The 27,672-nt window shown below is 43.7% G+C and overlaps 1 protein-coding gene across 3 annotated transcripts in view; it reads left to right on the plus strand.

The window, feature by feature from the left end:
* The window catches only part of UBR4 (ubiquitin protein ligase E3 component n-recognin 4), a gene marked incomplete at its 5' end in the record, with an annotated part of 127,807 nt that overhangs the window by 26,826 nt on the left and 73,309 nt on the right, over window positions 1-27,672 (plus strand). For all 3 annotated transcript variants that reach the window (XM_082680317.1, XM_082680318.1, XM_082680319.1), the window contains 32 exons: window positions 741-910; window positions 2,173-2,455; window positions 3,092-3,227; window positions 4,178-4,257; window positions 4,757-4,885; window positions 5,617-5,799; window positions 5,937-6,059; window positions 6,148-6,377; window positions 7,704-7,825; window positions 8,820-8,917; window positions 10,365-10,522; window positions 11,295-11,504; window positions 12,362-12,463; window positions 12,784-12,884; window positions 13,134-13,332; window positions 13,706-13,894; window positions 14,318-14,381; window positions 15,934-16,125; window positions 16,665-16,735; window positions 16,826-16,973; window positions 17,397-17,624; window positions 18,324-18,494; window positions 19,906-20,088; window positions 20,957-21,115; window positions 21,460-21,612; window positions 22,074-22,301; window positions 22,600-22,757; window positions 23,693-23,864; window positions 24,111-24,312; window positions 25,156-25,319; window positions 25,762-25,978; window positions 26,835-27,051. In XM_082680317.1, the coding sequence (XP_082536443.1) occupies window positions 741-910; window positions 2,173-2,455; window positions 3,092-3,227; window positions 4,178-4,257; window positions 4,757-4,885; window positions 5,617-5,799; window positions 5,937-6,059; window positions 6,148-6,377; window positions 7,704-7,825; window positions 8,820-8,917; window positions 10,365-10,522; window positions 11,295-11,504; window positions 12,362-12,463; window positions 12,784-12,884; window positions 13,134-13,332; window positions 13,706-13,894; window positions 14,318-14,381; window positions 15,934-16,125; window positions 16,665-16,735; window positions 16,826-16,973; window positions 17,397-17,624; window positions 18,324-18,494; window positions 19,906-20,088; window positions 20,957-21,115; window positions 21,460-21,612; window positions 22,074-22,301; window positions 22,600-22,757; window positions 23,693-23,864; window positions 24,111-24,312; window positions 25,156-25,319; window positions 25,762-25,978; window positions 26,835-27,051 (5,240 nt within the window). The remainder of the gene's footprint in view (window positions 1-740; window positions 911-2,172; window positions 2,456-3,091; window positions 3,228-4,177; window positions 4,258-4,756; window positions 4,886-5,616; window positions 5,800-5,936; window positions 6,060-6,147; window positions 6,378-7,703; window positions 7,826-8,819; window positions 8,918-10,364; window positions 10,523-11,294; window positions 11,505-12,361; window positions 12,464-12,783; window positions 12,885-13,133; window positions 13,333-13,705; window positions 13,895-14,317; window positions 14,382-15,933; window positions 16,126-16,664; window positions 16,736-16,825; window positions 16,974-17,396; window positions 17,625-18,323; window positions 18,495-19,905; window positions 20,089-20,956; window positions 21,116-21,459; window positions 21,613-22,073; window positions 22,302-22,599; window positions 22,758-23,692; window positions 23,865-24,110; window positions 24,313-25,155; window positions 25,320-25,761; window positions 25,979-26,834; window positions 27,052-27,672) is intronic.

Consider the following 27,672-nt stretch of genomic DNA (forward strand, 5'->3'; position numbering starts at 1 on the left):
CAGGGAAGTCCCTCGCTGGGATGTTTTATAAGAATATAATTTAATTTGGCAGACTTCAAAATTTATCCTGTATCCTGAGGTAACCGTGATTTGTGTTTTCTGAAGCCAAGTGAGAAAGCAGGCTTTTGTCTGGTTTTCCATTGGCATCCTGCTCAGCTTGTGTGTGTATTTGAGGAGATAAGTTGCAGCTTAGGTAACCTAGCTGAAAGTAAAGCTCATTTGAAAGACATGCCACAACTGGAGGCAAAGACAACCCTGATTAATTCTAGATGCCTTGATATCTTAGAGGCAAAATTTCTCTGCTAATACTATTAATAGAAGTTGTTGGACTTATAAGTTGTTGGAAATCCCCCTTTGGATTGTTGTTTGTGGCATGTAACTGATTATAAAAGAAAAATGTTAGCTATTGCAGTTGTTGAAGTTTTCTTTCAAAGGCACAGTATCCATTGGAAACTTATCATGATTCTGCTGTCTCCATGCACGTCTCCTTTTTGGGAACCCCATTTCTGACACTAATTAACTATAGTTGTTAATGGGGTTAGATTAGTAATTTTTCCTTTATATTTTCCTCATGTGTGAATGACCTTTTGCAAACTGCTTCTGAATTTGAATTTCTGTGTCTTCCTTTCTTTAAAGTATTCCTTTCAGTGTTAAAAAGTAACATTAGAGAGCATTAGTAACCTGTTGACTTCATCCCCTGCCTTTTTCCCTAATGGTCTCTTGTATGTCTTTCATGTTAGAATACACTGTTGCAGCAGCTGGGAGTGGCTCCTTTTTCTGAGGGCCCTTGGCCCTTGTACATTCATCCTCAAAGCCTGTCTGTGCTTTCACGCCTCCTGCTCATCTGGCAACATAAAGCCGGTGCTCAAGGTGACCCTGACGTCCCTGAATGCCTTAAAGTTTGGGACAGGTAAGGTAGCTTAAATAGAAGCCCCACGGAGAAGGCTGCTTTTTAAAATTTGTTTGACTTATTTGTAGTTCATCTGTGGCTCTGGGATGGTACTCTGATGATAAATTTAAAGTGGCAAGGGTGGAGGAGTGTGTTTCCGATGGGATTTGAGAGGAGTTGTGCTGTTTAAGAAACAGAAGTATATAAACTACAGTCTGGAAATAGAATCTTCCTTTAGCACATGGGGGATTTGGTTGCAATTATGAGATAGAACCTGAATCCTGAACGTAACCAATTTTATCCTGACCTGGTTTTTTTGGAAAGAGAGGGAACAGGGAAGCCAACTCTGTCTTTGGTTATTTTGCTTTCAACGTGAAACCACTTAGAGTGACTTGCAGTCTTTTTTGGACAACTTTTAAAGAATTTTTTTACTTGGGGGAAGCTCACATTAATCATCTAAATCCTCTTTAGATGGACCTATATTTGCCATTTTTGTTTACATGGTTGGGAGTCTTCAAAGCAGTTTGTTTTCCTAAACGGCTTTGTTTTCCTCTTCACCATTCTAGGATCAAATAGCTCTAATGCTGGATTTGAGAAATTGTAAACCCCCTTGAATGCCAGATATGCACTATATTTTTCCTGGTGGAATCTTGCAAAAAGGCCGGAAGGTGGGGGCCAGGGGGAGATGGGGAGCGAAACCCTTATTAAAATACAAATCTCTTTCCTAATAGCCAAAGGCAGTGGAAATAGTTGGCTACATTCATTCCTTTTTTGCATAAAAGCTTTTCTCACAAATTCTCTGAATAGTACAGTTTTTTCATTGCTTTTTAAGTGCATGGAGTTAATTTTGACTGTTATCATGCAGTGATTTTTAACCTGTAGTATAAATTCTCAAAACGAGAATTAAACTATAGAATCAAATCATAGGGAAAAAGTAACTGAATTGCTTCTATCTGCCCGGATTTCTTAATTTAAAAAAAAAAGCTGCTTTTTGGAGAACTTGTAATTCTTTTCAGAATTGTCAGGAAAGGCAGCGTGGGGGTTACCACCACTGTGGCCGCGGTTAATGTTGCCGAAGGGTCTTGAAAATGTGTTTGTGGCCAAATCTGGCTTTTTTGTAGCCAAGATTTAGTTTTTATCTTCTCATTACATGTAGCTTCTTGTCTTCCTTAATTCGTTATCTTAATTGAAGAAGTTGGACTCTTCCGGCATTGGACATTGTCACTCTTGGGGGATGTTCTGACTTTTCCTTACCAGACATGTTCTCCTTTCCTCTGTGGTAGGTTTTTGTCAACAATGAAGCAGAATGCCTTGCAAGGGGTGGTGCCCGGTGAGACGGAAGATTTGAATGTAGAACACCTGCAGCTGCTTCTCCTCATTTTCCACAACTTCTCTGAGAAAGGCCGGCGGGACATATTGACCCTTTTTGTGCAGATCATCCAGGAGTTGAGTGCCAACATGGATGCCCAGACGCGCTCTGTGCCTCTCATCCTGGCTCGCCTGCTTTTGATCTTTGATTATCTGCTCCATCAGTACTCTAAAGCCCCTGTGTATCTGTTTGAGCAGGTACAGATGAACACGTTCTTCTTTGCTTTACAGCTGTTAGTGAGAGCGTAGTTATTCTCAGGTTACCATGCTCCAAACCAAAATGACCTTACTTTAGGGTTTAGGTGTTCATTGCGGTGTGTTTGATTAGCCTTAGGTGACCCCTGGGACTTGTGTCTTTGCACCCACAGTATATGTTTAGCCAGAAACGATAAATGTAGATTATTTGATTTGATGCATTTGTTAAAATTGGCTCATAGGCTCTGTTCACAGGTGTCCTTCTTTGAACTACTCCACTTTACCTGTGTCGAGCACAGTGCCATGTGTGTCGGGCCTCAGTTAGTATTTACTAGCGGTTGAATGATGGTCGAGCAGTAAATTTTATGGGTTAGTAAACTCCTTTGTTGCAGGGATCCAAAATGAGGATGGAAGGGCCACTTAAGAATTCAGCGTTTCTTCAGATGTTTCATTGAGCACCATTCCCTTTATACTCCAGCAAAAAGATGTTTCCCAAAAGAAGTCACAGTAAAATCTAAAATTTTGTTTTGGTTTATAAGTTTCCCAAACTTTGCTGTACCGATCTAATGTCAAGCCTGGAGTGAGAAGCAGAATGATGACTGTGTATCTTTCTTAATTTGAGCATTTGTGTTTTAAAAGGTGCAACATAACCTGCTTAGTCCGCCTTTTGGGTGGGTGAATGGATCCCAGGACAGCAACAGCCGCCGGGCGACCACTCCTCTCTATCATGGGTTCAAAGAAGTAGAGGAAAACTGGTCTAAGCATTTTTCATCAGGTCAGAAAGAAGATTGTCAATAAAAAACTGACTTGCTGATTTTCATTGGAGGGGTTGAATTTGGAGCTTGGGGCATCCTTGAGGATCTTTGGTCATCGGTTTAGTCTCCTTCCTGTGGGTGGCAGATACCTAGAGATTCAAAACTCTTGCGGAAACAGACTCTCGCATATCCTGCATCTATTTAAAAGCAAAAAACATTGAGACATGAGAACTAGGAATCCTCTGGCCATAGAGTGCAGTATATGTATTCCTGCCACACTGGGTGATTGAATTAATTTTCCCTTAGGGACATGGTTCTAACCCACAGGCTAATTTCTTTGGGTCAGGGTCTTCAGACAGTGGGAGGTGTGACATTCTCTCCAGTGTTTCTCACGTAGCAGTGGTCCATACTTTTCAGAAGGTGCCTCTTGTGTTCATTTTAGCATGTGTTCGCTTTCATCTGAGGATTGTTAGATGTAAAGTGTATTTGGTGGAAACGTTCATCAAGCTCTAGTATGAATTTATTATCATTGGAATCTCTTAGTAGTTAGTCCCTTTGATATTGGGGAAACAGCATTTAAGTTTAAGGCAGTCAGTCTAATGATACAAGTTTGATACAATCATCAAGTTTGTTGATTAACTTGATGATTATAGAGCAGAAGTTCACTCCCAGAGCAGAAGTTTTCAACTGGGGATGATTGTGCTCCCCATCCCCAAAGGGGCCCTGGGGCCATGTCTGGAGACATTTGGTTGTCACGACTGGGAGGGTGCTACTGGCAATCAATGGATAGAAGGCAGGATGGTGCTAAACATAGGACAGTTTCCCACAGCAGAGAATGATCTGGCCCAGAACGCCAATGTGTAGTGCCAAGGCTGGGAAACCCTGGTCCAAAGTGTTTTCTTAGTTTTATGTTTCATATTGTTAGACTTGAGAATGAAACCATTCTTTCAGTAAGCACATTGCTTTTCAGATGCTGTCCCGCAACCCAGATTCTACTGTGTCCTGTCGCCAGAAGCCTCAGAGGATGATTTGAACCGACTTGATTCTGTGGTACCAGGAATTTAAAAATCCCATTTTACATGTTGGTTAGGTGTTCTCCACCAAAATGAGTCTATCAGGGGAAAGGGAATGACTTAACTTTTTGTAATGAGGGAATTTGGTCTGTATTAGGATTTGAGTTTATTCTAAAAGGAAAGTGTGGTTTTGAGATTTATTCACTGGGCTCCAGTTTGGCGGTAGGGGATGTCCTTCCTGGCGGTTGACACCTCTGATACATTATTCCTGAAGACTATCTCTGTTAGCATTTTCACATGCAGCTATTTTAATGGACAAAATAGTTGCCTCATTCTAAAGCCTGCACTTGTGTGCTCACAATAATCCATAAACTGAGTTGGTCCCTAAGTGGGAATCATGCTGCAATGAGAAATTAATAACTATATTTGGAGTGAGCTATTTTGTCAATCCTGAGTTTAAGTGGTAGTGTATGGGTAGTAGGAAAAAAAAATTTCAAAAATAAGAAAAAACGATTGTCTTTTTTTCTTGATATTAGGCATGTGATGTTCTTTACTCCAAGCTTGTCAAGTATGATGAGCTCTACATTGCACTGACATCCCTGCTGGCGGCTGGATCCCAGCTTGATACAGTCAGGAGAAAGGAAAACAAGAATGTAACAGCCCTGGTAAGACCGTGGAAACCTGGGCTAATTAAGAAGAGTTTGGGATATGTTTGATGATTGGGTAGCAGTCTACCAGAAATTTCCTTCTGGCATCTAGCAGTTTATTGGATATATGTTTGCAAAACTGACTAGATACTTCATTATTTCTGTCTCGTTTGGGTGGTTATGTTCACCTTAGAGATAATTTTTTATCATTTTTGCATTTTTTTGCTAACACTTAGAAGAATGTGACTTTGAGAGTAAGCGTCTCCTAAGTTCTGTATCTCCTGTGAATGCTGGTTGTTGTATGATATTGAAAGCCTCACACTTGAGCTTTTCCTGTGGTCCTGTGAATGTGTCTCGTGCCTGTAGAGCTCATTACAGCAGTTAAGGCCACAGAAAGGACCAGCTGATTGCGGGCGTGCTGAGGAGAATGTCTTGCTCTCTTTCAGTTACTTGGTGAATTACTGGGGAGCCAAAGTTGTCTCAGAACTGCTTTCTTGGCCTGTGAAATGTGCAGAATATGGAACAAGTTTTATATAGATATAAAATGTGCGTTTTACCATTTTCTGCTTTGGGTGTATTCTCTAGAAAGACCTGGTGAGCAGACTTGAGAGCCAAATCTCAGTTGAAGGTTGGGACTCCACCCAGTTCTGCTTTGAAAATTGAATTTGGAACAATTCTTACAGTTAGGGAGCTGTTGAGGCAATACCAAAAGCTTCTACCTCTGTGATTGCTCTTTTTGCTTCTTTCAGGAGGCCTGTGCCCTTCAATATTACTTCCTGATACTCTGGAGGATTCTGGGGATTTTGCCACCATCAAAGACTTACATGAACCAGCTGGCCGTGAACTCACCAGAGATGAGTGAATGTGACATCCTACACACTCTGCGGTGGTCTTCCCGCCTCCGGATCAGCTCCTATGTCAACTGGACAAAGGTACCACAAGGCTTGCTGCTATGGAGTATTCAAAGCCAACATACTCTAATTCTAGGAACTTTTAAATTTAAGGCTAATGAAAGCCTTAGACACTGTCTGTATTGATCTCCTGAACACTTTTTTCTTGCTGTAAATAGGACCACCTTATCAAACAGGGGATGAAGGCTGAACATGCTGGTTCTCTCCTAGAACTGGCCTCAAGCAAGTGCAGCTCAGTGAGACACGACGTTGAAACTGTAGAGGAACACTTTGCTCGACAGGTGTGGAAGTGGGGCCCTAATGATAGGACTCGACCTACGCCACAGTTTTGTTTGCTACAACTAATTAATATCTTGTGCATCTTTAAAGATCTCGTCCTTCTGTAGCATCGACTGTACCACCATCTTGCAGCTCCATGAAGTTCCCAGTCTGCAGTCCATCTACACCCTCGATGCTGCTATCTCGAAGGTCCAGGTCTCTCTGGATGAACATTTTTCTAAGATGGCTGCCGAGACCGATCCTCATAAGTCATCTGAGATCACCAAGAACCTGCTTCCAGCCACACTGCAGCTCATTGACACCTACGCATCATTCACTAGGTGTGATGGGCTGCCTGTCCAGAGATGTCGGGGATGGGGGAATGCAGATGCTTGGGTGGTTTACTTTCATCTTTAAATATTTTCTAGCATTTTTTTGTAGGGTGCAAAGAAAGATAATGTAATTTTTCCAAACACTATCATTTCTGTTATTTACTAAGATGAAGCTCTTTAAATTTCATGGTATGTAGGTAGAGAAAAAATTTTCTTAATGAGTTAGAGAGTATTTTTAAAAAATATTCATTTATTTATTTGGTTGCGCCGGGTCTTAGTTGCAGCAGGCGGGCTCCTTAGTTGTGATGTGCGAACTCTTAGTTGCAGCATGCATGTGGGGTCTAGTTCCCTGACCAGGATCGAACCCGGGCCCCCTGCATTGGGAGCACAGAGTCTTAACTACTGCACTACCAGGGAAATCCCCTAGAGAGTATTTTGAAACCCAGCCCTTTCTGTAATAAAGATTGCAAATTACACACCCTGTAGACTTGCTTTGTTTATTCTGCATGATGTTTAAATATTTTAGAATTCATTTATAAAAATCGGGAATTTATTCACAAGTCAAGATTTCTGGTTTTTCTTCCTTTGGAAGAACTGGCAAAACTGGGCGTGTCTTCCCACCTGACAGTGACAAACTGCAGCTAAGGACTGGCTGCTTCTCGTTAGCCATTCTCACTGGGCCCCTTTAAGCTCATTTACTTTATCTGGTCCCTGTAGGATTTCACTGTTCAGTTCCTGTTTTATGGGGCGTTGATGGTGAAAGGGACTTAGATCGTTGTAAAACTTAACTAATGTCTTAGTGTGAATGCTTTGCAGTAGACAGAGGACTATTGCTTGAGGCAAAATTTTTGAACGAATATGAGCAATAAACTTGAATGACAAGTGAGAGTGTTTGCTACATGTCAAGTACTTTTCTAGGTGTTGGGGGTACAGTGGTAGCAAAGCTGACCGAGTCACTGCCCTCTGAGAGTGTCTAGGCTCTAATCTGGCCCATCAGGCTAAGACTTTCTAAACTGAGCTGTTAATACATGTTCCTGGCAAATAAGTTTAGGAAGTGCTTTTTTTAAAAAAGAAAAAATAATACTTCTCAGAGCCTTTAATATATACATTGCCAGTCTTCTGAGGCCAGGAAGAGTGTGGTAGATATGTCCTGGAAATTGAGTTTTGTAAGCATTTCAGAGGATGGCATATTCTTTGGGAAACAATTACCCATTGTAATTCTTAGGAGACCCAACTGAGATAAAGGTTTTTCGATTTGTCTAGGGTTAGTTTTTCCTAACCAAAATGGCACTAGATTCCTTCAGCTTTGACATAACCCCCTATTTTTTTCTCCAGAGCCTATTTGCTGCAGAACTTTAATGAGGAGGGATCCACTGAAAAACCTTCCCAGGAGAAATTGCATGGCTTTGCTGCTGTTTTGGCTATTGGCTCTAGTAGGTGCAAGGCGAACACTCTGGGTAAGTGAATGTGCTTTTGAATAAGACTGTTAACACTAGTATGACTAGTAGTGCTATTTTTCTCCCTTTCTACCTGTCTACTGCATTTATCATTTATTGGAATCTTTCTGAGTGTCAAGCATTGACATAGGTTTATCTGTTTTGATCTTCACAGTAACCTTATTAGGTAAGTTTTGTTATTATCCCCCATTACTCATTAGGAAATTGAGGCTTAGAGAAGTTATTTGCCCAAATCCTACATCTTGCAAGTGGCAGAGCTGGGATCCAAACCAAGATAACTTGATTCCAAGGCATTAGGCTATTTCGCTGTTGGCAAAGACCTTTGTTCTTTTCATTTATAGAGATTAGGAAAACTAGCAAGCTACCGCTTAGTGCTTGGGAGAACTTCTTCCTTGTGTTCGGAATGATCTAATCGAAATTTAGGTTGGGGAATCAAAAGGACTTGAGCAGGATTGGAGTTAAGTGCAATAGTTACCCTTTAAAATTTACAGGCATTTGTGTATTCCTGAATTTCAAGCTTCAGGGACCGTTTTAATGTTCAGATATTCTCACTTTTAGAAATTTAATTCCATTACTTCTTTGAATACTGTTCTTAATGTGCATTAATGATCCCTGCCCTCAAGATTTGTGTTAAGTAGAAAAGAGATCAAAGTGATACCTATTCATAGAAGGTCTAGATGTTTAATAGTGACTTGTAGTGACTTGCTCTCACTTTGCATCTTTTATTCAGTTGTCTTCTTTACTTGCAAGGTTAGAAAGTGAATACAATGGGAAATGAAAACCTTACAATTGAGATTGTTAGCTGTTAAGCAATTAGCAAGTTCTTGGACATAGTGCTGCTACTGAAATAAATATCCATCTAAGCTATCTTAGTAATTATTTTGACAGCCCGGGCTGTGGTGTGTTTCTCTCTGCATTTGGGCTTGGCTTTTAAAATGCTGCGTGTCATTCTTTCTCTCTTACGATGACTCCTTGTCCTTTCTGTCTCCTCCAGGTCCAACACTGGTTCAGAATTTACCATCTTCGGTGCAGGCTGTGTGTGAATCCTGGAACAACATCAACACCAATGAGTTTCCAAACATTGGATCCTGGGTGAGCGTCTGTCTGTTCCCAGGAGTAGAAATTAGGAGCACTGTTCTGTTTCTGTGTTCTCTTCTTACTCTTTAGGCTTAAACTAGCTACCAAGAGATCTTAATATGCTGCAGTAGTACTTGCTATGGCTGAATCAATAATCAAGGCCTTGAATTACTCAAATGGTACTCATATGATCATTTGCTAAGAATAAGAAGTCTGTTACTGGGTTATAGAATAACTGCTTTATTACAGTGGACCCTTGAACAATACAGGGTTGAACAGCATGGGTCCACTTACACATGATTTTTTCACTAAATCTGGACTGCAGTACTAAATGATCTGTGGTTGGTTGAATCTGTGGCTGTGGAACTGCGCATATGGGGGGCTGACTATAAAGTTGTAAATGGATTTTTGACTGCACAGTCAGCACCCCTAACCCCTGTGGTACTTAAGGGTCAACTACTAGGAGCCTCAGTTTCTTCATCTGCTAAATACTGGGATGTAAAGATTAAGGATATTAAATGTAAAGTGCTTAGCACATTATCTGTGACATGAGTTCTCAGTAAATGTTAACCGTTTCCTTTCCTTTTTAGGTTATATGTCAAGAGCCTGCTCCTTTTGTCATACATAATTTTATGGGGTAGCTTTTAAGTTCTCTAGGCTTTTGGAAGGCTGTTGAGTCCTCTGTTAGTTTCCTTGATCTTTCTGTGTGCTCTACTCAGATTACCTCTATTAACAGATTATTGCGTTATTACAGTTCTTTGGAAAAGCCAAGTGTTACAATCTAGTTATCCCTGCTTTGTAATCGTGACCTCTGTTTACATCACCCAGAGCTATAGTGCAAGGATAATTAAGATATTTGTAATGTGGACCCAGATGCATTGTAAAATCCAGATCTTTCTCAGTTACTAGAGGCAAACAAACATAGTTTTAATGTTAAATATAATACATTCTAATTATTTGAAAAGTGGTATTGGGTATCTTAACTATGTACTAACTAAATTTTAGCTTAACTTTTTTTTTTTTTTTTTTGCGGTTCGCGGGCCTCCCACTGTTGTGGCCTCTCCCGGAGCACAGGCTCCGGACGTGCAGGCTCAGCGGCCATGGCTCACGGGCCCAGCTGCTCCACGGCATGTGGGATCTTCCCGGACCGGGGCACGAACCCGTCTCCCCTGCATCTGCAGGCGGACTCTCAACCACTGCGCCACTATGGAAGCCCTTAGCTTAACTTTAACTTTTAAATTTTAACTCGACTTTGTGCTAATTAAAATTTGTTAACTGTTTCCTTTACTCCACCCCACTTTCCTTCCCAGGATGAATAAGAGTGTATACTGAATAGAGTCATTGTCTGTAAATCTCAATGGGGTCTTCGGTTATGTCATCATGGTTTATTTTTTCTCACGTAAGAATTTGGTCCTGGGAGATAGATGGTCTATCTGTTGATGTCTGCTTTGCCTCCTTTCAGCGCAATGCCTTTGCCAATGACACCATCCCTTCTGAGAGTTACATCAGTGCTGTGCAGGCCGCTCACCTGGGGACTCTTTGTGGCCAGAGTCTGCCCCTGGCTGCTTCGCTGAAGCACACCCTCCTCTCACTGGTCAGGTTGACTGGAGATCTTATAGTGTGAGTACCTTTTACGTAGCCCTAAGTGCTCTCTGCTCCTGTATTCTGTCACAGCTAAGGGAAGACGATGAGAATTTTAATAACTGCATAATAATACTTTTTTTGCCTGCTATAGCAGAGAGAGCCTGTTGCCTTAGAGTATGAACGTTTACCTAGAATGATTTTTGGCTTAGATGTGAAGGGCAGCCGAGTACCTCCCCCCTCCTTCTGTGTAGTATGTTTCAGAAAAGGCATGCTGGTTTTAAACCATATTGTGATTTGGAGGTACTCTGGGTTTAAGTTTCGAGGTGACAGTGATGTATTTGAAGTCGTGCTTCTCCAGATTCGTTGCGGGAGTTAGATGCTGCCATCGTGGAGACCAAGGGCAGGCCAGTGGAGGGACTATTTTGTTTTCCCGTACATAGGTCACGGGTAAAGTCCTATATCTCATTGCCTTAAAAGTGATCCAGAGTCCTGGGAATTCTTCTAGAAAGGTTGTCTGGGAGGGTTACTAGTTGAGGTTTCAGTTAATTTTCTTTTCTAAATATTATAAAATACATCTTATAGTATTAATTTAACATCTTAATAAGTGAACTTTTCATATGGAAATGATTTTAACTTCTGATATGATAATGAGAAAGGAGACCATGAAGTTGCATGATTATACCTATGTAAAAAACAACTATCAAAGGAAAAAAGCCCTTCTCAGTAAATGAGTAGATTGCCCTCTCCTCCCCTCGCAGCTTTTGAGAGGAGTATATTCACTAATTTGGTTCTGTTTTCTTTGCTGAAGTTGGTCCGATGAGATGAACCCGCCACAGGTAATTCGGACCCTGCTTCCCCTTCTTCTGGAGTCGAGCACTGAGAGTGTCGCTGAGATCAGTAGCAACTCTCTGGAGCGCATCTTGGGCCCTGCAGAGTCTGATGAGTTCTTGGCTCGCGTTTATGAGAAACTAATCACTGGCTGTTACAACATTCTGGCTAATCATGCAGATCCCAATAGGTGAGCCTGATTGGGGAGAAGCCTCCGGTTCCTGTGACCTCCTGCTACCATCAATGAAATGTACCAACACTAGCTTCTTTATGTTGTTAATTAATAGATTATGATTGTGCTTTTTAACAGAAAGTTCTATACTTGTGTGCATTTTGTGTTCTTGTGGACACGCGTGAAAGGTTACTTGGAATCTTCTTTTGTAATTAATTCTTAGGAATAAACGTGCTGTACTAGATGTGATGAAGTGTACAAAGGAGCATGATAAAATTTCTAATATTTTTGTAACCATGCTTCTGAGATAGGTGTTCTGTGGAATTAGGCGGTCTCATAGCATTGTTTGACCTTGATAGTATAGGCCATGTTGATGTAGGAGAGTCTTACAGAACAGGTGAATAAGTTACACTTTTATCCCACTGAGAACTGTACAGATAAAGGGTTCCAGGTATTGGGATTTCCTGCCTTTTTGTTGTTGGGGAATCCAGGTTTTCAGCAGGGGCTGCCTTTTCTTTTTCTCTCCCTCCCCACTTCTCTTTCGTCCCCCCTCCCCCCTTCAGTGTTTCCCTCCCTTCCTTCCTCTTTCTAACAGTTTGAAATAACAGCAGTGATTCTTGGAACTCTTAGCCATCGACTACATCAGTTATCTCAGATTTTAGGAATTTTAAAATTTTATTTCAGTTTAATTCCTCAAAAATTTATTGAGCACCTACTGTATGCTAGGGTTTATGCTAAGCTTTGACAAAACAGAATTGAATATTGCCCTCAAAAGGTGTAGCTGTAAACAGACTTTGGATTTTTAAAGGTCAGGATTAGCAGGACATTGAAACAGCCCTTGTTTCTGGTAGTTAATTTTTCTTTTGGATTTTCAGTGGACTGGATGAATCCATCTTAGAAGAATGTCTCCAATATTTGGAAAAGCAACTGGAAAGCAGTCAGGCTCGTAAAGCTATGGAGGAATTTTTCTCTGACAGGTGAGCTATATTTTGTTCTCCTCAGTGAACATTTTTGAATATCTCCTGGAAGTAGGGACCTGTCTTTGTTGACTTGGGTGTTCTTTCTCAGGGAAGTCAAAAGCCTGCTTAGGTGTTTGTACCTCTGGGAGGACTTCAGTTAACTGCTGACTCCTTGAGGTTATTGGTGGAGGGGGTTGATTTCATGAACACCTGGCATTGTTGACTCACAAATGACCAGTTCCCCTAGAGGGGATGAGATTGTGAAGAAATAGAAACGGATGCCTAATTTTATGTGAAGCTTAATGTGATTCTTCCATTTTTACCCTCTTGCCTTTCAGTGGAGAACTTGTGCAGGTCATGATGGCAACAGCCAATGAGAACCTCTCTGCTAAATTCTGTAACCGAGTTTTGAAATTCTTCACCAAACTCTTCCAGCTGAGTGAGTGACAGCTTTTAGTAATCTTCTTAAGGGAACTTTGATGTCCAGCTAATGACTGTGCCTATCTTCTGCCCAAGTATAACTATGGCATGAAAATGCTAACATGTGGAGAGAATCCCTCAGAGATAGTTTGGAAGGAAGTCGAAAACTTCCTTGGAGCCTTTCCCCCTTTCCAGGCTCACAGTCTGCGCCTTCCTTCCTTTCCCCCTGCCCTCCTTCACTGACCTTCGCCTCTCGGTCTGTCTCCAGCTGAGAAGAGCCCTAACCCGAGCCTTCTGCATCTCTGTGGTTCCCTGGCACAACTGGCTTGCGTGGAGCCTGTGCGTCTCCAGGCCTGGCTCACCCGCATGACTGCATCGCCCCCCAAAGATTCCGATCAGCTGGATGTGATCCAGGAGAACAGGCAGCTTCTACAGTTGTTGACCACGTACATTGTTCGGGAAAACAGGTAGGGCACCTGCATTTATTTCACATGTTCTAACGGCCCCAGGAGTAAGGTGAGATCATGCCGCTGTCTTTCTTTCAGGAATCAGTTGTGAACATTTTCAGTGATTTCATAGCTCCCTCTCAGTAGACTCAAGGAATCTAGTGGCTCTTCTTGATTTTTCCCATGGAAAAACTTTTGCAGTGACTTGGCATGTCAGTTGTAACGGGGATGAATGTTTTGTGCTTTAGTAGCCCAAGTCCACAACTGGGCTTACTGTGTATGGCCATGCATTTAATGTTTAAATTTAAACTCCTTAATTAACTCTTATAAATTTAGAAGTGTACAGTCAGATTCCTGTTGATTACTTACCAACTTCCTATTTCTTTTCTATCAGCCAAGTCGGGGAAGGTGTGTGTGCTGTGCTGTTGGGCACCCTGATCCCCATGGCAACAGAGATGCTGGCCAATGGTGATGGGACTGGTTTCCCTGAACTCATGGTTGTGATGGCTACCCTGGCCAGTGCAGGTCAAGGTGCTGGCCATCTTCAGCTTCATAATGCTGCTGTGGACTGGCTGAGTAGATGGTAAGAGGGTGAAATTGGAGGAATGCATCTGTATGTTACAACATTGCTCTTAGAGAAAAGGGGGATAATTAATTACAGGCTATTTTCTGTAGCTCAGAGTGAGTATAAAAGAAATTTGAATCTCTGCTTTTTTATTGGGGATTGAGGGAGTAGCCAGTAACTGTTCAGTTTAGATTTAATCTTCATTATTTTATTAGTAGGATTTTCTGTTCATTATTCCTGGGAGAAGTCTTGGGGAAAGTGTACCACCTGCCACTGATAGGAACAGAGCCCCCAACTTCTGATTACCCACATAATTTTCTAAGAATGCCTTTGGTTCACAGTGTCCACAAATTGATGTGAGATATGTGAAGATGCTTCCCTTCTTTGATTCCTTAGATGATTTTGTGTGTCCCCCCCCTCCTTTTTTTTCCTTTGGGACAGCAAGAAATACCTGTCACAGAAGAATGTGGTCGAAAAACTGAATGCCAATGTAATGCATGGAAAGGTAAGACAAGTGAGGAGTGACGGCAGTCAGGGAGTGGTGATTCTTATCTTTGTGGCCAGGTAGAAGTCTCCTTCCTGTTGGTTTCTGTCCCTGGCTAGCCTACAGAGGATAAGGCCTATAATCTCAAAGGCCTGGAAGTGTGTAATTGCTAACTGCATGCCCTTAGGCCTCTTCTCGGTGGCAAGAAGTGATAGGAAGGAAATATTCTGGTAAGCAGACATCCAACAGAGTCCTTCTTAAAACAGTGAATTCCTGCTATTTTTAGGTATTGGCATGCTCTGGAAAATTGTCCCCTGCTCCTGCATTGGAACTGTGTGCTCTGAGTGTTATACGGAGTTACGGTCTCCCTCCTCAGCTCCAGTCCAGATGCTAGAATTGTTTACTTTACCTGAAAGTTCAGGTCACTGTGCTGAGAAAAAGGGTGGAAACTGGCAGAAATCTTGCATTCAGGCATTTTCTTCCCCCACCCAACCCATGAACTTGACATAGTGGCTAAGAGCAGATAACTGGCCTCTGACCCACCACAGCACCATTCATCTCTCCCTGCTTTCTTGCTGATCTTTATCCTTTCCACACTGAACTGTTAAGAGTGCAGAGTGAAGGAACTTAGAAATCTGAGGCTTTGATGCCAGACTTTTGGGTTTTTTTAGGCAAGCACGAACTATCTGCAGTGATATGCTGGAAAAATTTTCCCTTGATCTCTGAAGCTATTCCTCCCCTACTGCATTAATTAAAAACCCAGTAATTTAAATATCTTCCACTAATGGTTAAAAAAAATGGTAACAGCAGGAAAAAAGCCAATGAGAGCTTATTCATACTTTTAATATAGCTTTTTTTCTTTTTTCTTGAGGTGTAATTGACATAGAATATTATATTAGTTTCAGATGTACAACATAATGATTTGATATTTGTTTTTATTGCAGAATGATCACAGTAAGTCTAGTTAATACATCACCATACGTAGTTAACAAAATTTGTTTTTTCTTGCAATGAGGACTTTTAAGACCTACTCTCTTCATAACTTTCAGATATGCATACAATAGTATTTATTAACTCTAGTCACTATGTTGGACATTACATCCCCATGACTTACTTATTTTATAACTGGAAATTTGTACCTTTTGACCCCCATCACCCATTTCGCCCACCCTCCTACCCACTGCCTCTGGCACCACCAGTCTGTTCTTTGTATCAGTCTATTTTTTTTTTTTTTTTCAGTCTATTTTTTTCTTGAATGATTTTTGTCTCCATTTTAACTTTTTTTTCTTGATTTCCATCGTACTTCATTTTATAAAATTTTTTAAAGAGTTGTCTTTGTGCTTAAGAAAGAATGAATCACACTGATTCAGTACAGTTTATTGACCAACTACATGTAGTCATAGTGCTACGAGCTGAGGAAATAGATAATTAAAACATGTTGTTTTTCTTCTCTGCTTTTATACTATTCCTTTGATATTGAGCTTTATTGGAAAAAGCTTGAGAAAACACAGTTTACATAATAACCGAATATGGAGAACTGAGGTTTCCGTGGTGTGGTGGTCTTCTCTTACAGCATGTGGTAGTCCTGGAGTGTACCTGCCATGTTATGTCTTACTTGGCTGATGTCACCAATGCCTTGAGCCAGAGTAACGGTCAAGGCCCAAGTCACCTCTCAGTGGATGGGGAAGAGCGGGCCATTGAAGTGGACTCAGACTGGGTGGAGGAGCTGGCAGTGGAAGAGGAAGACTCCCAGGCTGAGGATTCAGTAAGTAAAGTAACCACCATGGTCATGGCTGATCGGCACTTGCAGAGCTCACACTAACAGTCCTTTGGCCCTCCCTCTAGCCCCTGGGAGCTTCAGAACTCTTCCCAGCCCTTGTTGCTTTCTCACAGCTTACATGACTAATGCCAGACTGACTTTCCAGGCCTGCAGAGCAAGCTGTAGGGCTCTAATCTCCTAGGGGAAGGACTGTTTAATAAACAGATGCCTTCCTCCATCTAGAGGCACTTGTCATACAGTTCCTTGGTTTTTGCATCCAAAATGGAGTTTCAAAGATGAGTCTTCATGGGGATGGTGTGAGCTTCCTTGTAGAGAAAGCATAAGATTTATTTTTTTCTTAGCCACAAAACCTTAAGGTCTCACCTGAAATTGCAGCATATTTATAGCCTGCAAGCTATCTCCAGTTGGAGTAGGTTTCTACTGGTCATTTATGAGTCAGTGGTTTACTCTCCGTAGGGTGTGTTTTTATGGGTCCCTGTGTAGAAGGATATATTTCTGATTAAAACTATTCATTATCTTTGAAGGATGAAGATTCTCTTTGCAATAAATTGTGCACTTTTACCATCACTCAGAAAGAATTCATGAACCAGCATTGGTAAGAGAAGTTTTTCGTTTCAGGTGAGGGTTTGCTGGGCCTTGATTGTTGGGACTTCTGGGCTCATTGACTGATTCTCATTCTTCGTAGGTACCACTGTCACACCTGCAAAATGGTTGATGGGGTGGGTGTGTGTACAGTATGTGCCAAGGTGTGCCACAAGGATCATGAGATTTCCTATGCCAAGTATGGATCCTTCTTCTGTGACTGTGGAGCCAAGGAAGATGGCAGCTGTCTGGTGAGAGATTGGAACATTCTCTCGGCTATAAAGGGTGACTTGTGACACAAATGCTTAAGCCAAACTGGGAAATTCCCATATCACCTTCATGGTGGCCTGGGTCTAGGACTAAGTTCTGGTTGTCATTGATTAGCTATATAGTCATGGCCTATGCACTTCACTTAGAATATTAGAACTTGCAATGTCCTTAGAGATCTTGCAGTTTTTTAAAGACCCCCTCCACAATTTCAAGACCTATTGCTCTGAGTGGGTAAAGTACCAGACATTAGGTGAATACAATGAAGATCAGAATTCAGGCTTTTGGATAATCTTTAAATGGTTAGCCAGTGTCTCCTTTGGGTCAGATTTTCCTTCAACATCTTAGGCAGTATTTCATCTATGCTTGTGGCAAGACTTGGGGCCTCTGACGTTTTCTGTCCCTAGGCTCTAGTGAAGCGAACTCCCAGCAGCGGCATGAGCTCCACCATGAAGGAGTCAGCATTTCAGAGTGAACCCAGAGTTTCAGAGAGTCTCGTGCGTCACACCAGCACCTCCCCGGCTGACAAGGCCAAAGTCACCATCAGTGACGGAAAGGTTGCTGATGAAGAGAAGCCCAAGAAGAGCAGCCTGTGCCGCACAGTGGAGGGCTGCCGGGAGGAGCTGCAGAACCAGGTGGGCTCCGGTGGCGTCCAGCATGGGGGCCAGAGCACAGAGCCTGGCCAGCTGGTCCATGAGCGATCAGTGCACCAGGCTCTCCTTACGACTCCACTAGTGGGCGTGGGGTTGTTTTCTCCTCTCTCTAAATTTACTGATTTCCAGTGGAATATGAATAGTGTGTGTTGTCAGTCACTACTTCATAAGGAAGAATTTATGACTGAGGAGTGTTTGGGAATTTTGTGGGAGGGTAAATTTTAGTTATGTAACACTCTAGAACACACTTTCTTGGTCAGGCTTTCTCATCTGAAGCACAGAATACAGAAAATGATTTGAGCGATTATTTTCTCAGTTTTCACTAGAGGCATTCTAGATGCATTGGGGAGAAGTTAACTAATTATACATGGTGGGTATAATTATACCCACCATATAATTATACATGGTGGGTGCGTTCAAGCACCTATCCAAGTAGGATATCGACGTGGGATCCCTGGTTTAGGAAGATTGCTCTAGGTTAGTAGCACAATAGCGTATTGACTGGAATCAAATCCAGTGTTATTGGAGAGAGTGAGATGAGGGCTAGAATATCAAACTGAAGTGAGGAAAGTGGGTTCTGGATTCTGTAGGTAGTTACTAGCAAGATTGTGGTGATGAGTATGACCCATTATTTTTCTGTCTCTTTTTTTTTTTTCACTTGTGTATTTGGATTTTTCTCAGGCCAATTTCTCCTTCGCTCCTCTCGTGTTAGACATGCTCAATTTCCTCATGGATGCCATTCAGACCAACTTTCAGCAGGCTTCAGCTGTGGGGAGCAGCAGCCGGGCTCAGCAGGCCCTCCGGGAGCTGCACACAGTGGACAAGGTGGTTGAGATGACAGACCAGCTGATGGTGAGTGTGTCAGGGTCTGGGAGTTAGGTGCATGTGGGAACCAGCACGTTGACTGAGATGCCAAAGTGTGCTAGACATTCGGAGGAATATATTCAGAACTTAGAATTTAAGATACCGTGACATCCAGTGTGAAAATCAGCATGTGAGGTGTGTCTTCCAGAGAAGGGAATCCAGAGGTCATTCGGACAAACCCAGTGAGTAAGTTTCCTTTTCAGTTCACATAAGCATGTGAACCCCTGGATGTGAGGAACGACGTTTGGGGGAAATTATAATGGTTAGAAATTTCTTCTGTATGTAAAATAGAATACCTCCTTATTGTATCTTCTCCCCTAAGGTTCACCTTGTTTACAAAAATAATGCTTGTCCTCTTCGGCTTAGAGCCATAGATTACCTTTAGGTCATCTTCCTTTAATTCTTCCTATGACTTGGGTTGTAAGTTGTAAGTCATTATCCACTTTACACCTGCTGCTTAGCACTGACTGTAGGACCCCTGGCGTGGTCTGCCTGGAGTCTTCAGCAGCTGTGTAAAGTAGTAGGAAGTAAAGTGTCGGCATTTCCGGAAGGGAAATGTGAAAATGAGTGAGGTACACAAATAGATCTCACAAGGTGACTGCTTTTAAGGGAAACATAATTACTTGGTAATACACACACATATATTCTGGTATTTTATTAAACATCAGTCACAATTGGGAATTCCCTGGTGGCCCAGTGGTTAGGACTTGGCGCTTTCACTGCTGTGGCCTGGGTTCAATCCCTGGGCAGGGAACTAAGATCCTGCAAGCCATGTGGCGCAGCCAAAAAAAAAAAAGGCGTTTAACATTTTTAAAAAGTGAATACTTTGTATTAATTTAGCTTCATGCAGCATTCACTGCATTGTTCTTATTGGACTGACAATAATTTTGATGAATTTACCTAGCTGTCTATGGATTAGAGATTGGAATCCATTGCTTTAATTAATTAATTTTTGGCTGCGTTGTGTTGTCGTTGCTGTGCTCGGGCTTTCTCTGGTTGCAGCAAGCGGGGACTACTCTTTGTTGTGGTGCGCGGGCTTCTCATTCTCGTGGCTTCTCTTGTTGCGGAGCTCGGGCTCTAGGCGCACGGGCTTCAGTGGTTGTGGCGTGCGGGCTTCAGTAGCTGTGGCTCGTGGGCTCTAGAGCGCAGGCTCAGTAGTTGTAGCGCATGGGCTTAGTTGCTCCGAGGCATGTGGGATCTTCCTGGACCAGGGATCAAACCTGTGTCCCCTGCATGGCAGGCGGATTCTTAACCACTGCGCCACCAGGGAAGCCCAGTCCCGTTGCTTTTGAATAACTAAATTGTGCAGTGTCTCAGTCACGTGAATAGCATGTGTATGAATCCACTTGATCTTTTTTGCCTTATTACTGCCTTCTCTCTCTGCTTCCCTCTTTGCCAGGTTCCCACATTAGGTTCCCAGGAAGGTGCCTTTGAGAATGTTCGGATGAATTACAGCGGAGACCAGGGCCAGACTATTCGACAGCTAATCAGCGCCCATGTGCTCAGGAGGGTGGCTATGTGTGTGCTCTCCTCCCCTCATGGGCGCCGCCAGCATTTGGCTGTCAGCCATGAGAAAGGCAAGGTGGGTCTTCCAATTCCTTCCCTTTCATTTGAGGTCATGTTTGTCTTAGGTGCAGAGCAAAACAAATAGATGACTATACTCAGATTGGCCCTCAGGGAAAATGTCTATTGGGTTCCAGCAAAGCTTCAGGGACAGAGCTCAACAAACTTCTACTTGAACCCTGAGTTACTTTATTAGACTTAGGACCAGTGTGACTAGAACAGAGAGTCTAAATAATTAATTCCCACTCTTTTGTGGGAACCCCTAGGCGAAGGTAACGACTGGTGGTTTCCTAGGACACCGTGGCTCCCAGTCTTTCCCATTTTGGCCACTCTGAGGACACAAGTGGGGAGAGAAGAGTCTTCATAGGAAGGCTCAGTGATCCTTATTTAGTTCTTTCCTGCCCTCCCAGCCCTCTAAGGGCACAAGGAAGTTTATCGTGTTTTATAGAACCAGGAGAGGTTGGAGGAGAGTATCCTAACTCACACTTTTCTATATTCTGACTTCTTCATTATCAGTAAAGTTGTTGTAATCACACCTTAAGTGAAAAACAAACTAGAGATTAAAATAGCTCTAAAATCCTTTCAAAAACATTCTCAGTGAAAATGAGAAGGGACAGTAGTATATGGGAATTGTTTAAATATTTTATGAACTGATTATACGAAGAGAAGTTGGTTTCTTTTGTCATCTCTAGAAGGAGGAGATGAAAGGCATTCCATTCTTTTAACCAGGGGATGTATGACTGGTATTGGTCTTGGAGTTTCCTAAGAGACTTGCCCACCAAAAAAGCCTCCAAATCAGTAGCTCTAGTGAAGGAACGTTTTTTTATTGCTCTGTGTTCTCTGAGAGGATGTGGGTTAAGAATAAATTGGTAATTATTCCTTTGCAGATCACTGTCCTGCAGCTCTCAGCTCTCCTGAAGCAAGCAGATTCCAGCAAAAGGAAGCTGACTCTGACCCGCCTGGCTTCTGCCCCAGTCCCCTTTACTGTGCTGAGCCTCACGGGGAATCCGTGCAAGGAGGACTACCTTGCTGTTTGTGGGCTGAAGGTAACAATCCTGATCCAGGTTTGGTTCTGTTAAGCTATGGACCCCAGGCACCTTCTCTCCCCTGTTTTCAGCACCACTTTCTCTTATTCATTGTTGAGATCAGAACTTAAAAGCCATTGGGAACACAAAAGAAATCTCTGAATTTCTTCCAGATCTTCCAGATTTCTTTTGTATTGGAAATAATCTTTGTGTGTTCTTGACACTTGAACATGTTACTAGACAGTCTGAGTACTGTCTGGAGGCAGGGAATATTAGGGAAGAAAAGGCAGCATTAGAACTCTGAAATTAATTAGGCTACTTTCCAAATCAGTTTTTAACCATTCTGTTCCTTCAACCATGTCCAGGACTGCCACGTGCTGACCTTCAGTAGCTCAGGCTCTGTGTCGGATCATTTGGTTTTGCACCCCCAGTTGGCAACAGGGAACTTCATCATCAAAGCCGTGTGGTTACCTGGTTCACAGACTGAGCTAGCGATCGTCACTGCAGATTTTGTCAAGGTATAGTTACAGCCCTTTGATGATCTCATCCTAGAATGGTTTTGCTTTTAAATCCAGAATGCCTGATCTCCGTTATATGTGCTAGCGTCTCTTAGAAATTAAAAATGAAAAATCCTAACATTTTGTTGCTTTTTGTTATGTTGTTGAGCAGGACCTATCTGTGTGCAGGTAGCAGAAAATTGATTCTGGTTCAACACCCACTGTGTCCAATTCACAGCTGTTAATTACTGTACTTGGTATAGAATTCGTTGATGTGTATCTCTCCTCTGCTCATTCCTAAGAGGCAGTGAAAAGATACTTGATCATCTTGTGCTCATTGTCTAGCACTTATAGGTGCTTGCTGAGTGGAGATTGAGTGCTCATTCCTCACTGATTGCAGCTCTGTGGGTTCACCAGGATAGTTTGGGCATGGGACTGAAATGGATCTCCCTTACTTGATCATTCTTCCTTCCGTTCTGCAGATTTATGACCTGTCCGTTGATGCCTTGAGTCCAACCTTCTACTTTCTCCTGCCCAGCTCAAAGATAAGAGATGTTACCTTCCTCTTCAACGAAGAGGGAAAGAACATCATTGTTATAATGTCTTCGGCTGGGTACATCTATACCCAGCTCATGGAAGAGGCCAGCAGTGCCCAGCAGGGACCCTTCTATGTCACTAATGTGCTGGAAATAAACCACGAGGACCTGAAGGTTAGAGCACATGGCACTGTTCCCTTCTATGCCAGGTTTAATCAGCCTAGCAAGGCTTCTGTTGTTCGTTTCTCTTTTTTCTTCTAACTTTTTATCTAATAGCAAAAACTTTAGTCCTTTAGGACTAAACTTGAAGTTCCTGTATTCTCTTGGTATTTTTAAGGTTTCCTGCGGGGATCTCATACTTTAAGAATGAGACCCCATAATCATGGTGTAAAATGAATGAGCAGCCAGAGCAGAAGCTGGTGCCCAGGTAGCATGAGAAGTTAATGCGGATGTTGTGTCTCTGTTGTGACAGGACAGTAACAGCCAGGTGGCAGGTGGCGGTGTGTCTGTCTACTACTCGCACGTGTTGCAGATGCTGTTCTTCAGTTACTGTCAGGGCAGGTCGTTCGCAGCCACCATCAGTAGGACGACGCTGGAGGTGTTGCAGCTCTTCTCCATCAGCATCAAGAGGTGGGGATGAGCACTTAAAGGTGAACTGCCACAGCGCCCATGTTCAGCAGGAGAGCTCCGCCCCTCGCAAGGGCTCGCCCTTCCCTGCTTGGTGTCTTTAAATCAAGCGGTGTCCAGTGTTGGTAGGTTGGGCGGCCTGCATGGTTTGTCTCCCACCGTGGAGACCCCAAGCTGTAACAGGTAGTTTGGGGAGCCACTGTCACTCAAAAGGAAAAGCTAGGGTCAGGATAGCAAATGTGACTTTAATTTGATTACTGAGTTTTGAGAAGAGAATGTAAGTTTCTCCTAGACACTCGTGCTGCTAAGATGCCCTTTAAGTTTCCCTCCTGGGGGGTTGATCAGTAAATAGAACATGGTGTCAGCAGATGGGGCGAGCTTGGAGCTTGGGGAGGTGGAGGCTGCCATCAGACTTCTAGGTGACAGGGGTGTGTGAGGTAGTGAGTGTTTTATTTAAGGAGGAGGCAGCAAAGTTTTAGGGTCTCTTCTCTTCTTTCTTATCTGCCACTGAAAAGCACTTTCTCTCTGGCCTGTATTTTGTGAATTACCCGGTTTGAGATGAAATAAAATGGATACCATTCATACGTAGCTTGATGTGCTTGGAAATTCTTAAAAGGAAAATGGGTCATCAGTCTCTGGCAGCTCCGTGGCCCTATGCAGTTGACAGCCTTATGCACATAGGGCCACCTATTCCCTCAGACCGTAGAACCCAGCAGCTGACTGAGATCCTAAACCAGGACTCCTGCTGGGGGCGCACATTGGGGTGTATGAGAGTATTTATGTGGCTTAGAATAAGACTGAGACTTGGGTAATTTGAGTCCTTGGGTAGGTATATTGCTCTGAGAGTCCAGTGGTTCGTGAGGATGGCCTTTAGGTCAAGAAAAGAACTGTTAGATGGTGATTGACACCCTAACTGTGGCCACTTTTGTTGTCTGTAGTTCCAATGGTGGCAGTAAGACGTCTCCTGCCCTTTGCCAGTGGTCTGAGGTGATGAACCACCCTGGCTTGGTGTGTTGTGTCCAGCAAACTACAGGAGTGCCCCTGGTAGTTATGGTGAAACCAGACACTTTCCTCATCCAGGAGATTAAGACTCTTCCTGCCAAAGCAAAGGTCAGTGCCCCGTTCTCCCATCACTTGAATAGACTATGAACCTGCTCTCTTTTTATATTTGTATGTCATGTCACTTTGCCAGCTCTTTCAGTGGAGGCCTATAGAAGAATTTTCTCCTAGATGCCTTTTCTTTGGCAGCCTCAGCACCCCCTCAGTTGACCACGAATCCAGTTGCTTCTCTGCCTCTTTCTGTAGGTTCTGATCTGTAGGTGCGGGAACTACCACTCCTCTGTCCCCTCCTCCTAGATCCAGGACATGGTCGCCATCAGGCACACAGCCTGCAATGAGCAGCAGCGGACAACGATGATCTTGCTGTGTGAGGATGGCAGCCTGCGCATCTACATGGCCAACGTGGAGAACACCTCCTACTGGCTTCAGCCCTCCCTGCAGCCCAGCAGTGTCATCAGCATAATGAAACCTGTTCGAAAGCGCAAAACAGCTACCATCAGTAAGGCCCCTCCTCAGAAGACGGGTAGGGGTCGGGGACTTAGAGTAGACCGTTGTAGATAGCCGTGAAGAAACAGGGACTGTCCTGCTTGTGTGGCTCATAAAGGTAGAGACTGTGCTAGCTAGTTTCTCAGAAGCAGAGTCAGGGTTCCGGAGGCCACTCAGCATTCTGTGCACGGCAAGCACCTGTTGGCTGTCCACTTCAGGCAGCAGTTCCTAGGTGTCCACGAAAGAATTCTCTCTTGGACCTGGTTTGAGATGGTTTTCTCTGGGTTTAAGAAAAATGGCTTCCCTGAGGTGGTGTGCAGGGTGAAACTGATTGAGGAGTAGATCCTTTGGCTGGTTCATTCTCGCCGACTGGTGTAGAAGCCGTCATAGGTGTCTGAGCTGGAAGTCTTTGCTCCTGAGTGATGGAGGAGGACTCTTCAGGGAGTGGAAGCTTGAGTTTAGGAGTGAGTGACTCGGGTTGAGCAAAGATCTTTACAGGGTTCACCCCACTATCTGGAATTTGTTCTAGAGTCTGTGTTTGAGATAATCATGCAGCTCATCTTCCTATAAAGGAATAGTTTCCTTTGTTTATTTTAAATAAACCAGCTCTGAGAGAGCTTGTTGTTATTAAGTGTAGCCAATACTGACATCACATTTCTTCGCCCCGCTAGGTTGTGTTGTGGTTGGGGGTGATGACTGTTGGACAGCTGACCGCGTGTAGGCATCATACTGATGCAAACCTTATAATCCCGAGTTGGCCTAGAAAGATTAGGGAGTACGTGTGAGCTTAGGAGCACAGAGGTGGTGGGGATCGCACTAATGTTGCTCCGTGGCAATCTGATGCTGTTCTCCACAGCAACTCGCACATCTAGCCAAGTGACCTTCCCCATTGACTTCTTTGAACACAACCAGCAGCTGACAGATGTGGAGTTTGGTGGTAATGACCTCCTGCAGGTCTACAACGCACAACAGATAAAGCACCGGCTGAATTCCACTGGCATGTATGTGGCCAACACCAAGGTGAGGACTGACTGCACCGTGCTGGGTTCATTCGCTGGGTAGAAGGACTCGAGGACACATTTAGAAGGTTTGAGGACACATCTTCTCTTAGAATGCAAGACTCACAGTCATTAACCCTTGATTCTAGTTTCATGGTCCCTAGAATTAATGAATATTCTCACTTCCATGCCAAAGGGCTCCTATTCCCACGTTGTCAGTAGGGTTACTGGGCACAGGGCAGCAGGAGGTGGTTAATGCTGGGGAGAAAGAAGCCTGAAACTGAAGAGTCTACTCCCTGCTTCTGTTTTCCCATCCTTGGAAGAAAAGAAGTCAGTGCTGAGGAGTTAAAGAGGATAAAGGTCTTTTGTAGGATCACACATTGTGTCACTGTCACAGGAAGGATCGAAAGTTTGTCCTTAAGAACTTGCAGTAATTGTATGATATGTGCCTCTTCTCCCTCCAGCCTGGTGGCTTCACCATTGAGATCAGTAACAACAACAGCACTATGGTGATGACAGGCATGCGGATCCAGATTGGGACCCAGGCAATTGAACGGGCCCCATCATATATTGAGATCTTTGGCAGAACCATGCAACTTAACCTGAGTCGCTCACGCTGGTTTGACTTCCCCTTCACCAGAGAAGAAGCCCTGCAGGCCGATAAGAAGCTGAACCTCTTCAGTGAGTCCCCAGCCCCTGGCATAGACTGTATCCTTCTCGTTATGAATTCTGACTGGGTGGCCACTTCTCTGTGGCTTTCCAGTATTCTAGGAACCCTCTGCTCTACTGATAGCTCTGTGGTCTCTGCCATCATGAAACTTTGAGCTTCGTTTGAGATATAAAGGAAACAAGATTACAGGAAAGGGATATACTCGAGAATGGGAAGGGTAAAGACAGGGTAAAACTCTGCTTCAGGGCTCACTTCTGTAGGGTTGGGTAGCCTTGCAGATGGGGCTGCCTGCGTGTGTAGGCAGCAAGATTAGCATGTGAAATTGCAAGGCTTTCTTAAGGCGCAGTTGCAGGCCTCAGGGCACATGTCACTGAGAGATGGTTAGCAATGCCTTTAAACCCTCAGAGTACACATCCCTGAGCCTTTCATAGGGCGGGCAACGTTCCCTACCATTTACTGGCCACCTGTCTGATACTTTTCCTTCCAGAAACAGTTGCTCTTGGTATTCATTCATGATGATGATCTGTGCGTTGAACAAAAGGAGTGTTTAGAGATCCCTGAGGGTGGAGTTGGGAGACACGGTAACCTAATAGCACCAGAGGATCCCTACACTGGTGTTTGGGGACTCTTCTTCTGAGTAGGAGACTTCATGGGCTTTTGGTCCATGGAACTGTTTCTACACGTATTCAGCACCTATACAAGATGAAAGTGCTACTGAAGTCTCAGGAGATAAAGTTCCTCTATGCCTGTGAAATCGATGAGGCTTGGAACTTTGTCCAAACTAGTCTGGTCTTTGCTTTGTAGGTGGTGGTGGTGGTAACCCTTCAGAGAATGTGCTTCCTAAAAGCTTGCTCTTGCTTACTGCAGTTGGGGCCTCGGTGGATCCAGCAGGTGTCACCATGATCGATGCTGTAAAAGTCTATGGCAAGACTAAGGAGCAGTTTGGCTGGCCTGATGAGCCCCCGGAAGAATTCCCTTCTGCCTCCGTCAGCAACATCTGTCCTTCAAACCTGAGCCAGAGCAATGGCACTGGAGACAGTGATTCAGCTGCCCCTACCACCACGAGTGGAACTGTCCTGGAGAGGTACCAGCACTGACAGGGGCTGAATTCAGTTCTCACCAGTTCTCACTCTCCCAGCAGAACCTGTGTCTCGAGAGAGTGAGCCTCTAAGTGTCCCAAGTCTGGCCTGTGATTTTTTCAGGATTTCACTCAGTGTCTCCTTAGTGTGCCGACAAGGCCTGGAGGCGGCTCAGAGCCATCTGACTCCCAGGGCTCTGCCTGGACCCTTCTGTCCCTTCCCTTCTCTTAATAAGCTCAGGTACCCTTTGGAGTAGCCAGAGGCTGCTGACCAGAAGAGGCTTAAGCCAGTATTATAGATTAGGATCTAGTCTTGCTGAAGTTATAGGGAAAAATCTTCCCTTTCATTCCGATTTCATCGTCTTCTCATCTTCCTCTGCAGCAGCTATTTCATGTGGTAATAACACTGCTGGCAAGAGGCTGTCCCAGGCATCTTGTGGCAGAGTTCAGAGCCTCCTGAGGCTCCCCCCAGTGGCCTTCTTAAGCATTGCGCTTGGCTTCTTTGCGCTAGGGAGCTGCTGGTTTGCCGTGGCAGATGCGGGATGTAAGACGTTTAGTTCTTACATTGTAAGTCGTAGGAATAGCCTGGCTTGGAATCACGGCCTCCTGCCCGCAGCCTCCCCACCC

This window comes from Grampus griseus (genome assembly GCF_964374135.1).
Source record: "Grampus griseus genome assembly, chromosome: 1".
Classification (NCBI taxonomy): Eukaryota; Metazoa; Chordata; class Mammalia; order Artiodactyla; family Delphinidae; genus Grampus; species Grampus griseus.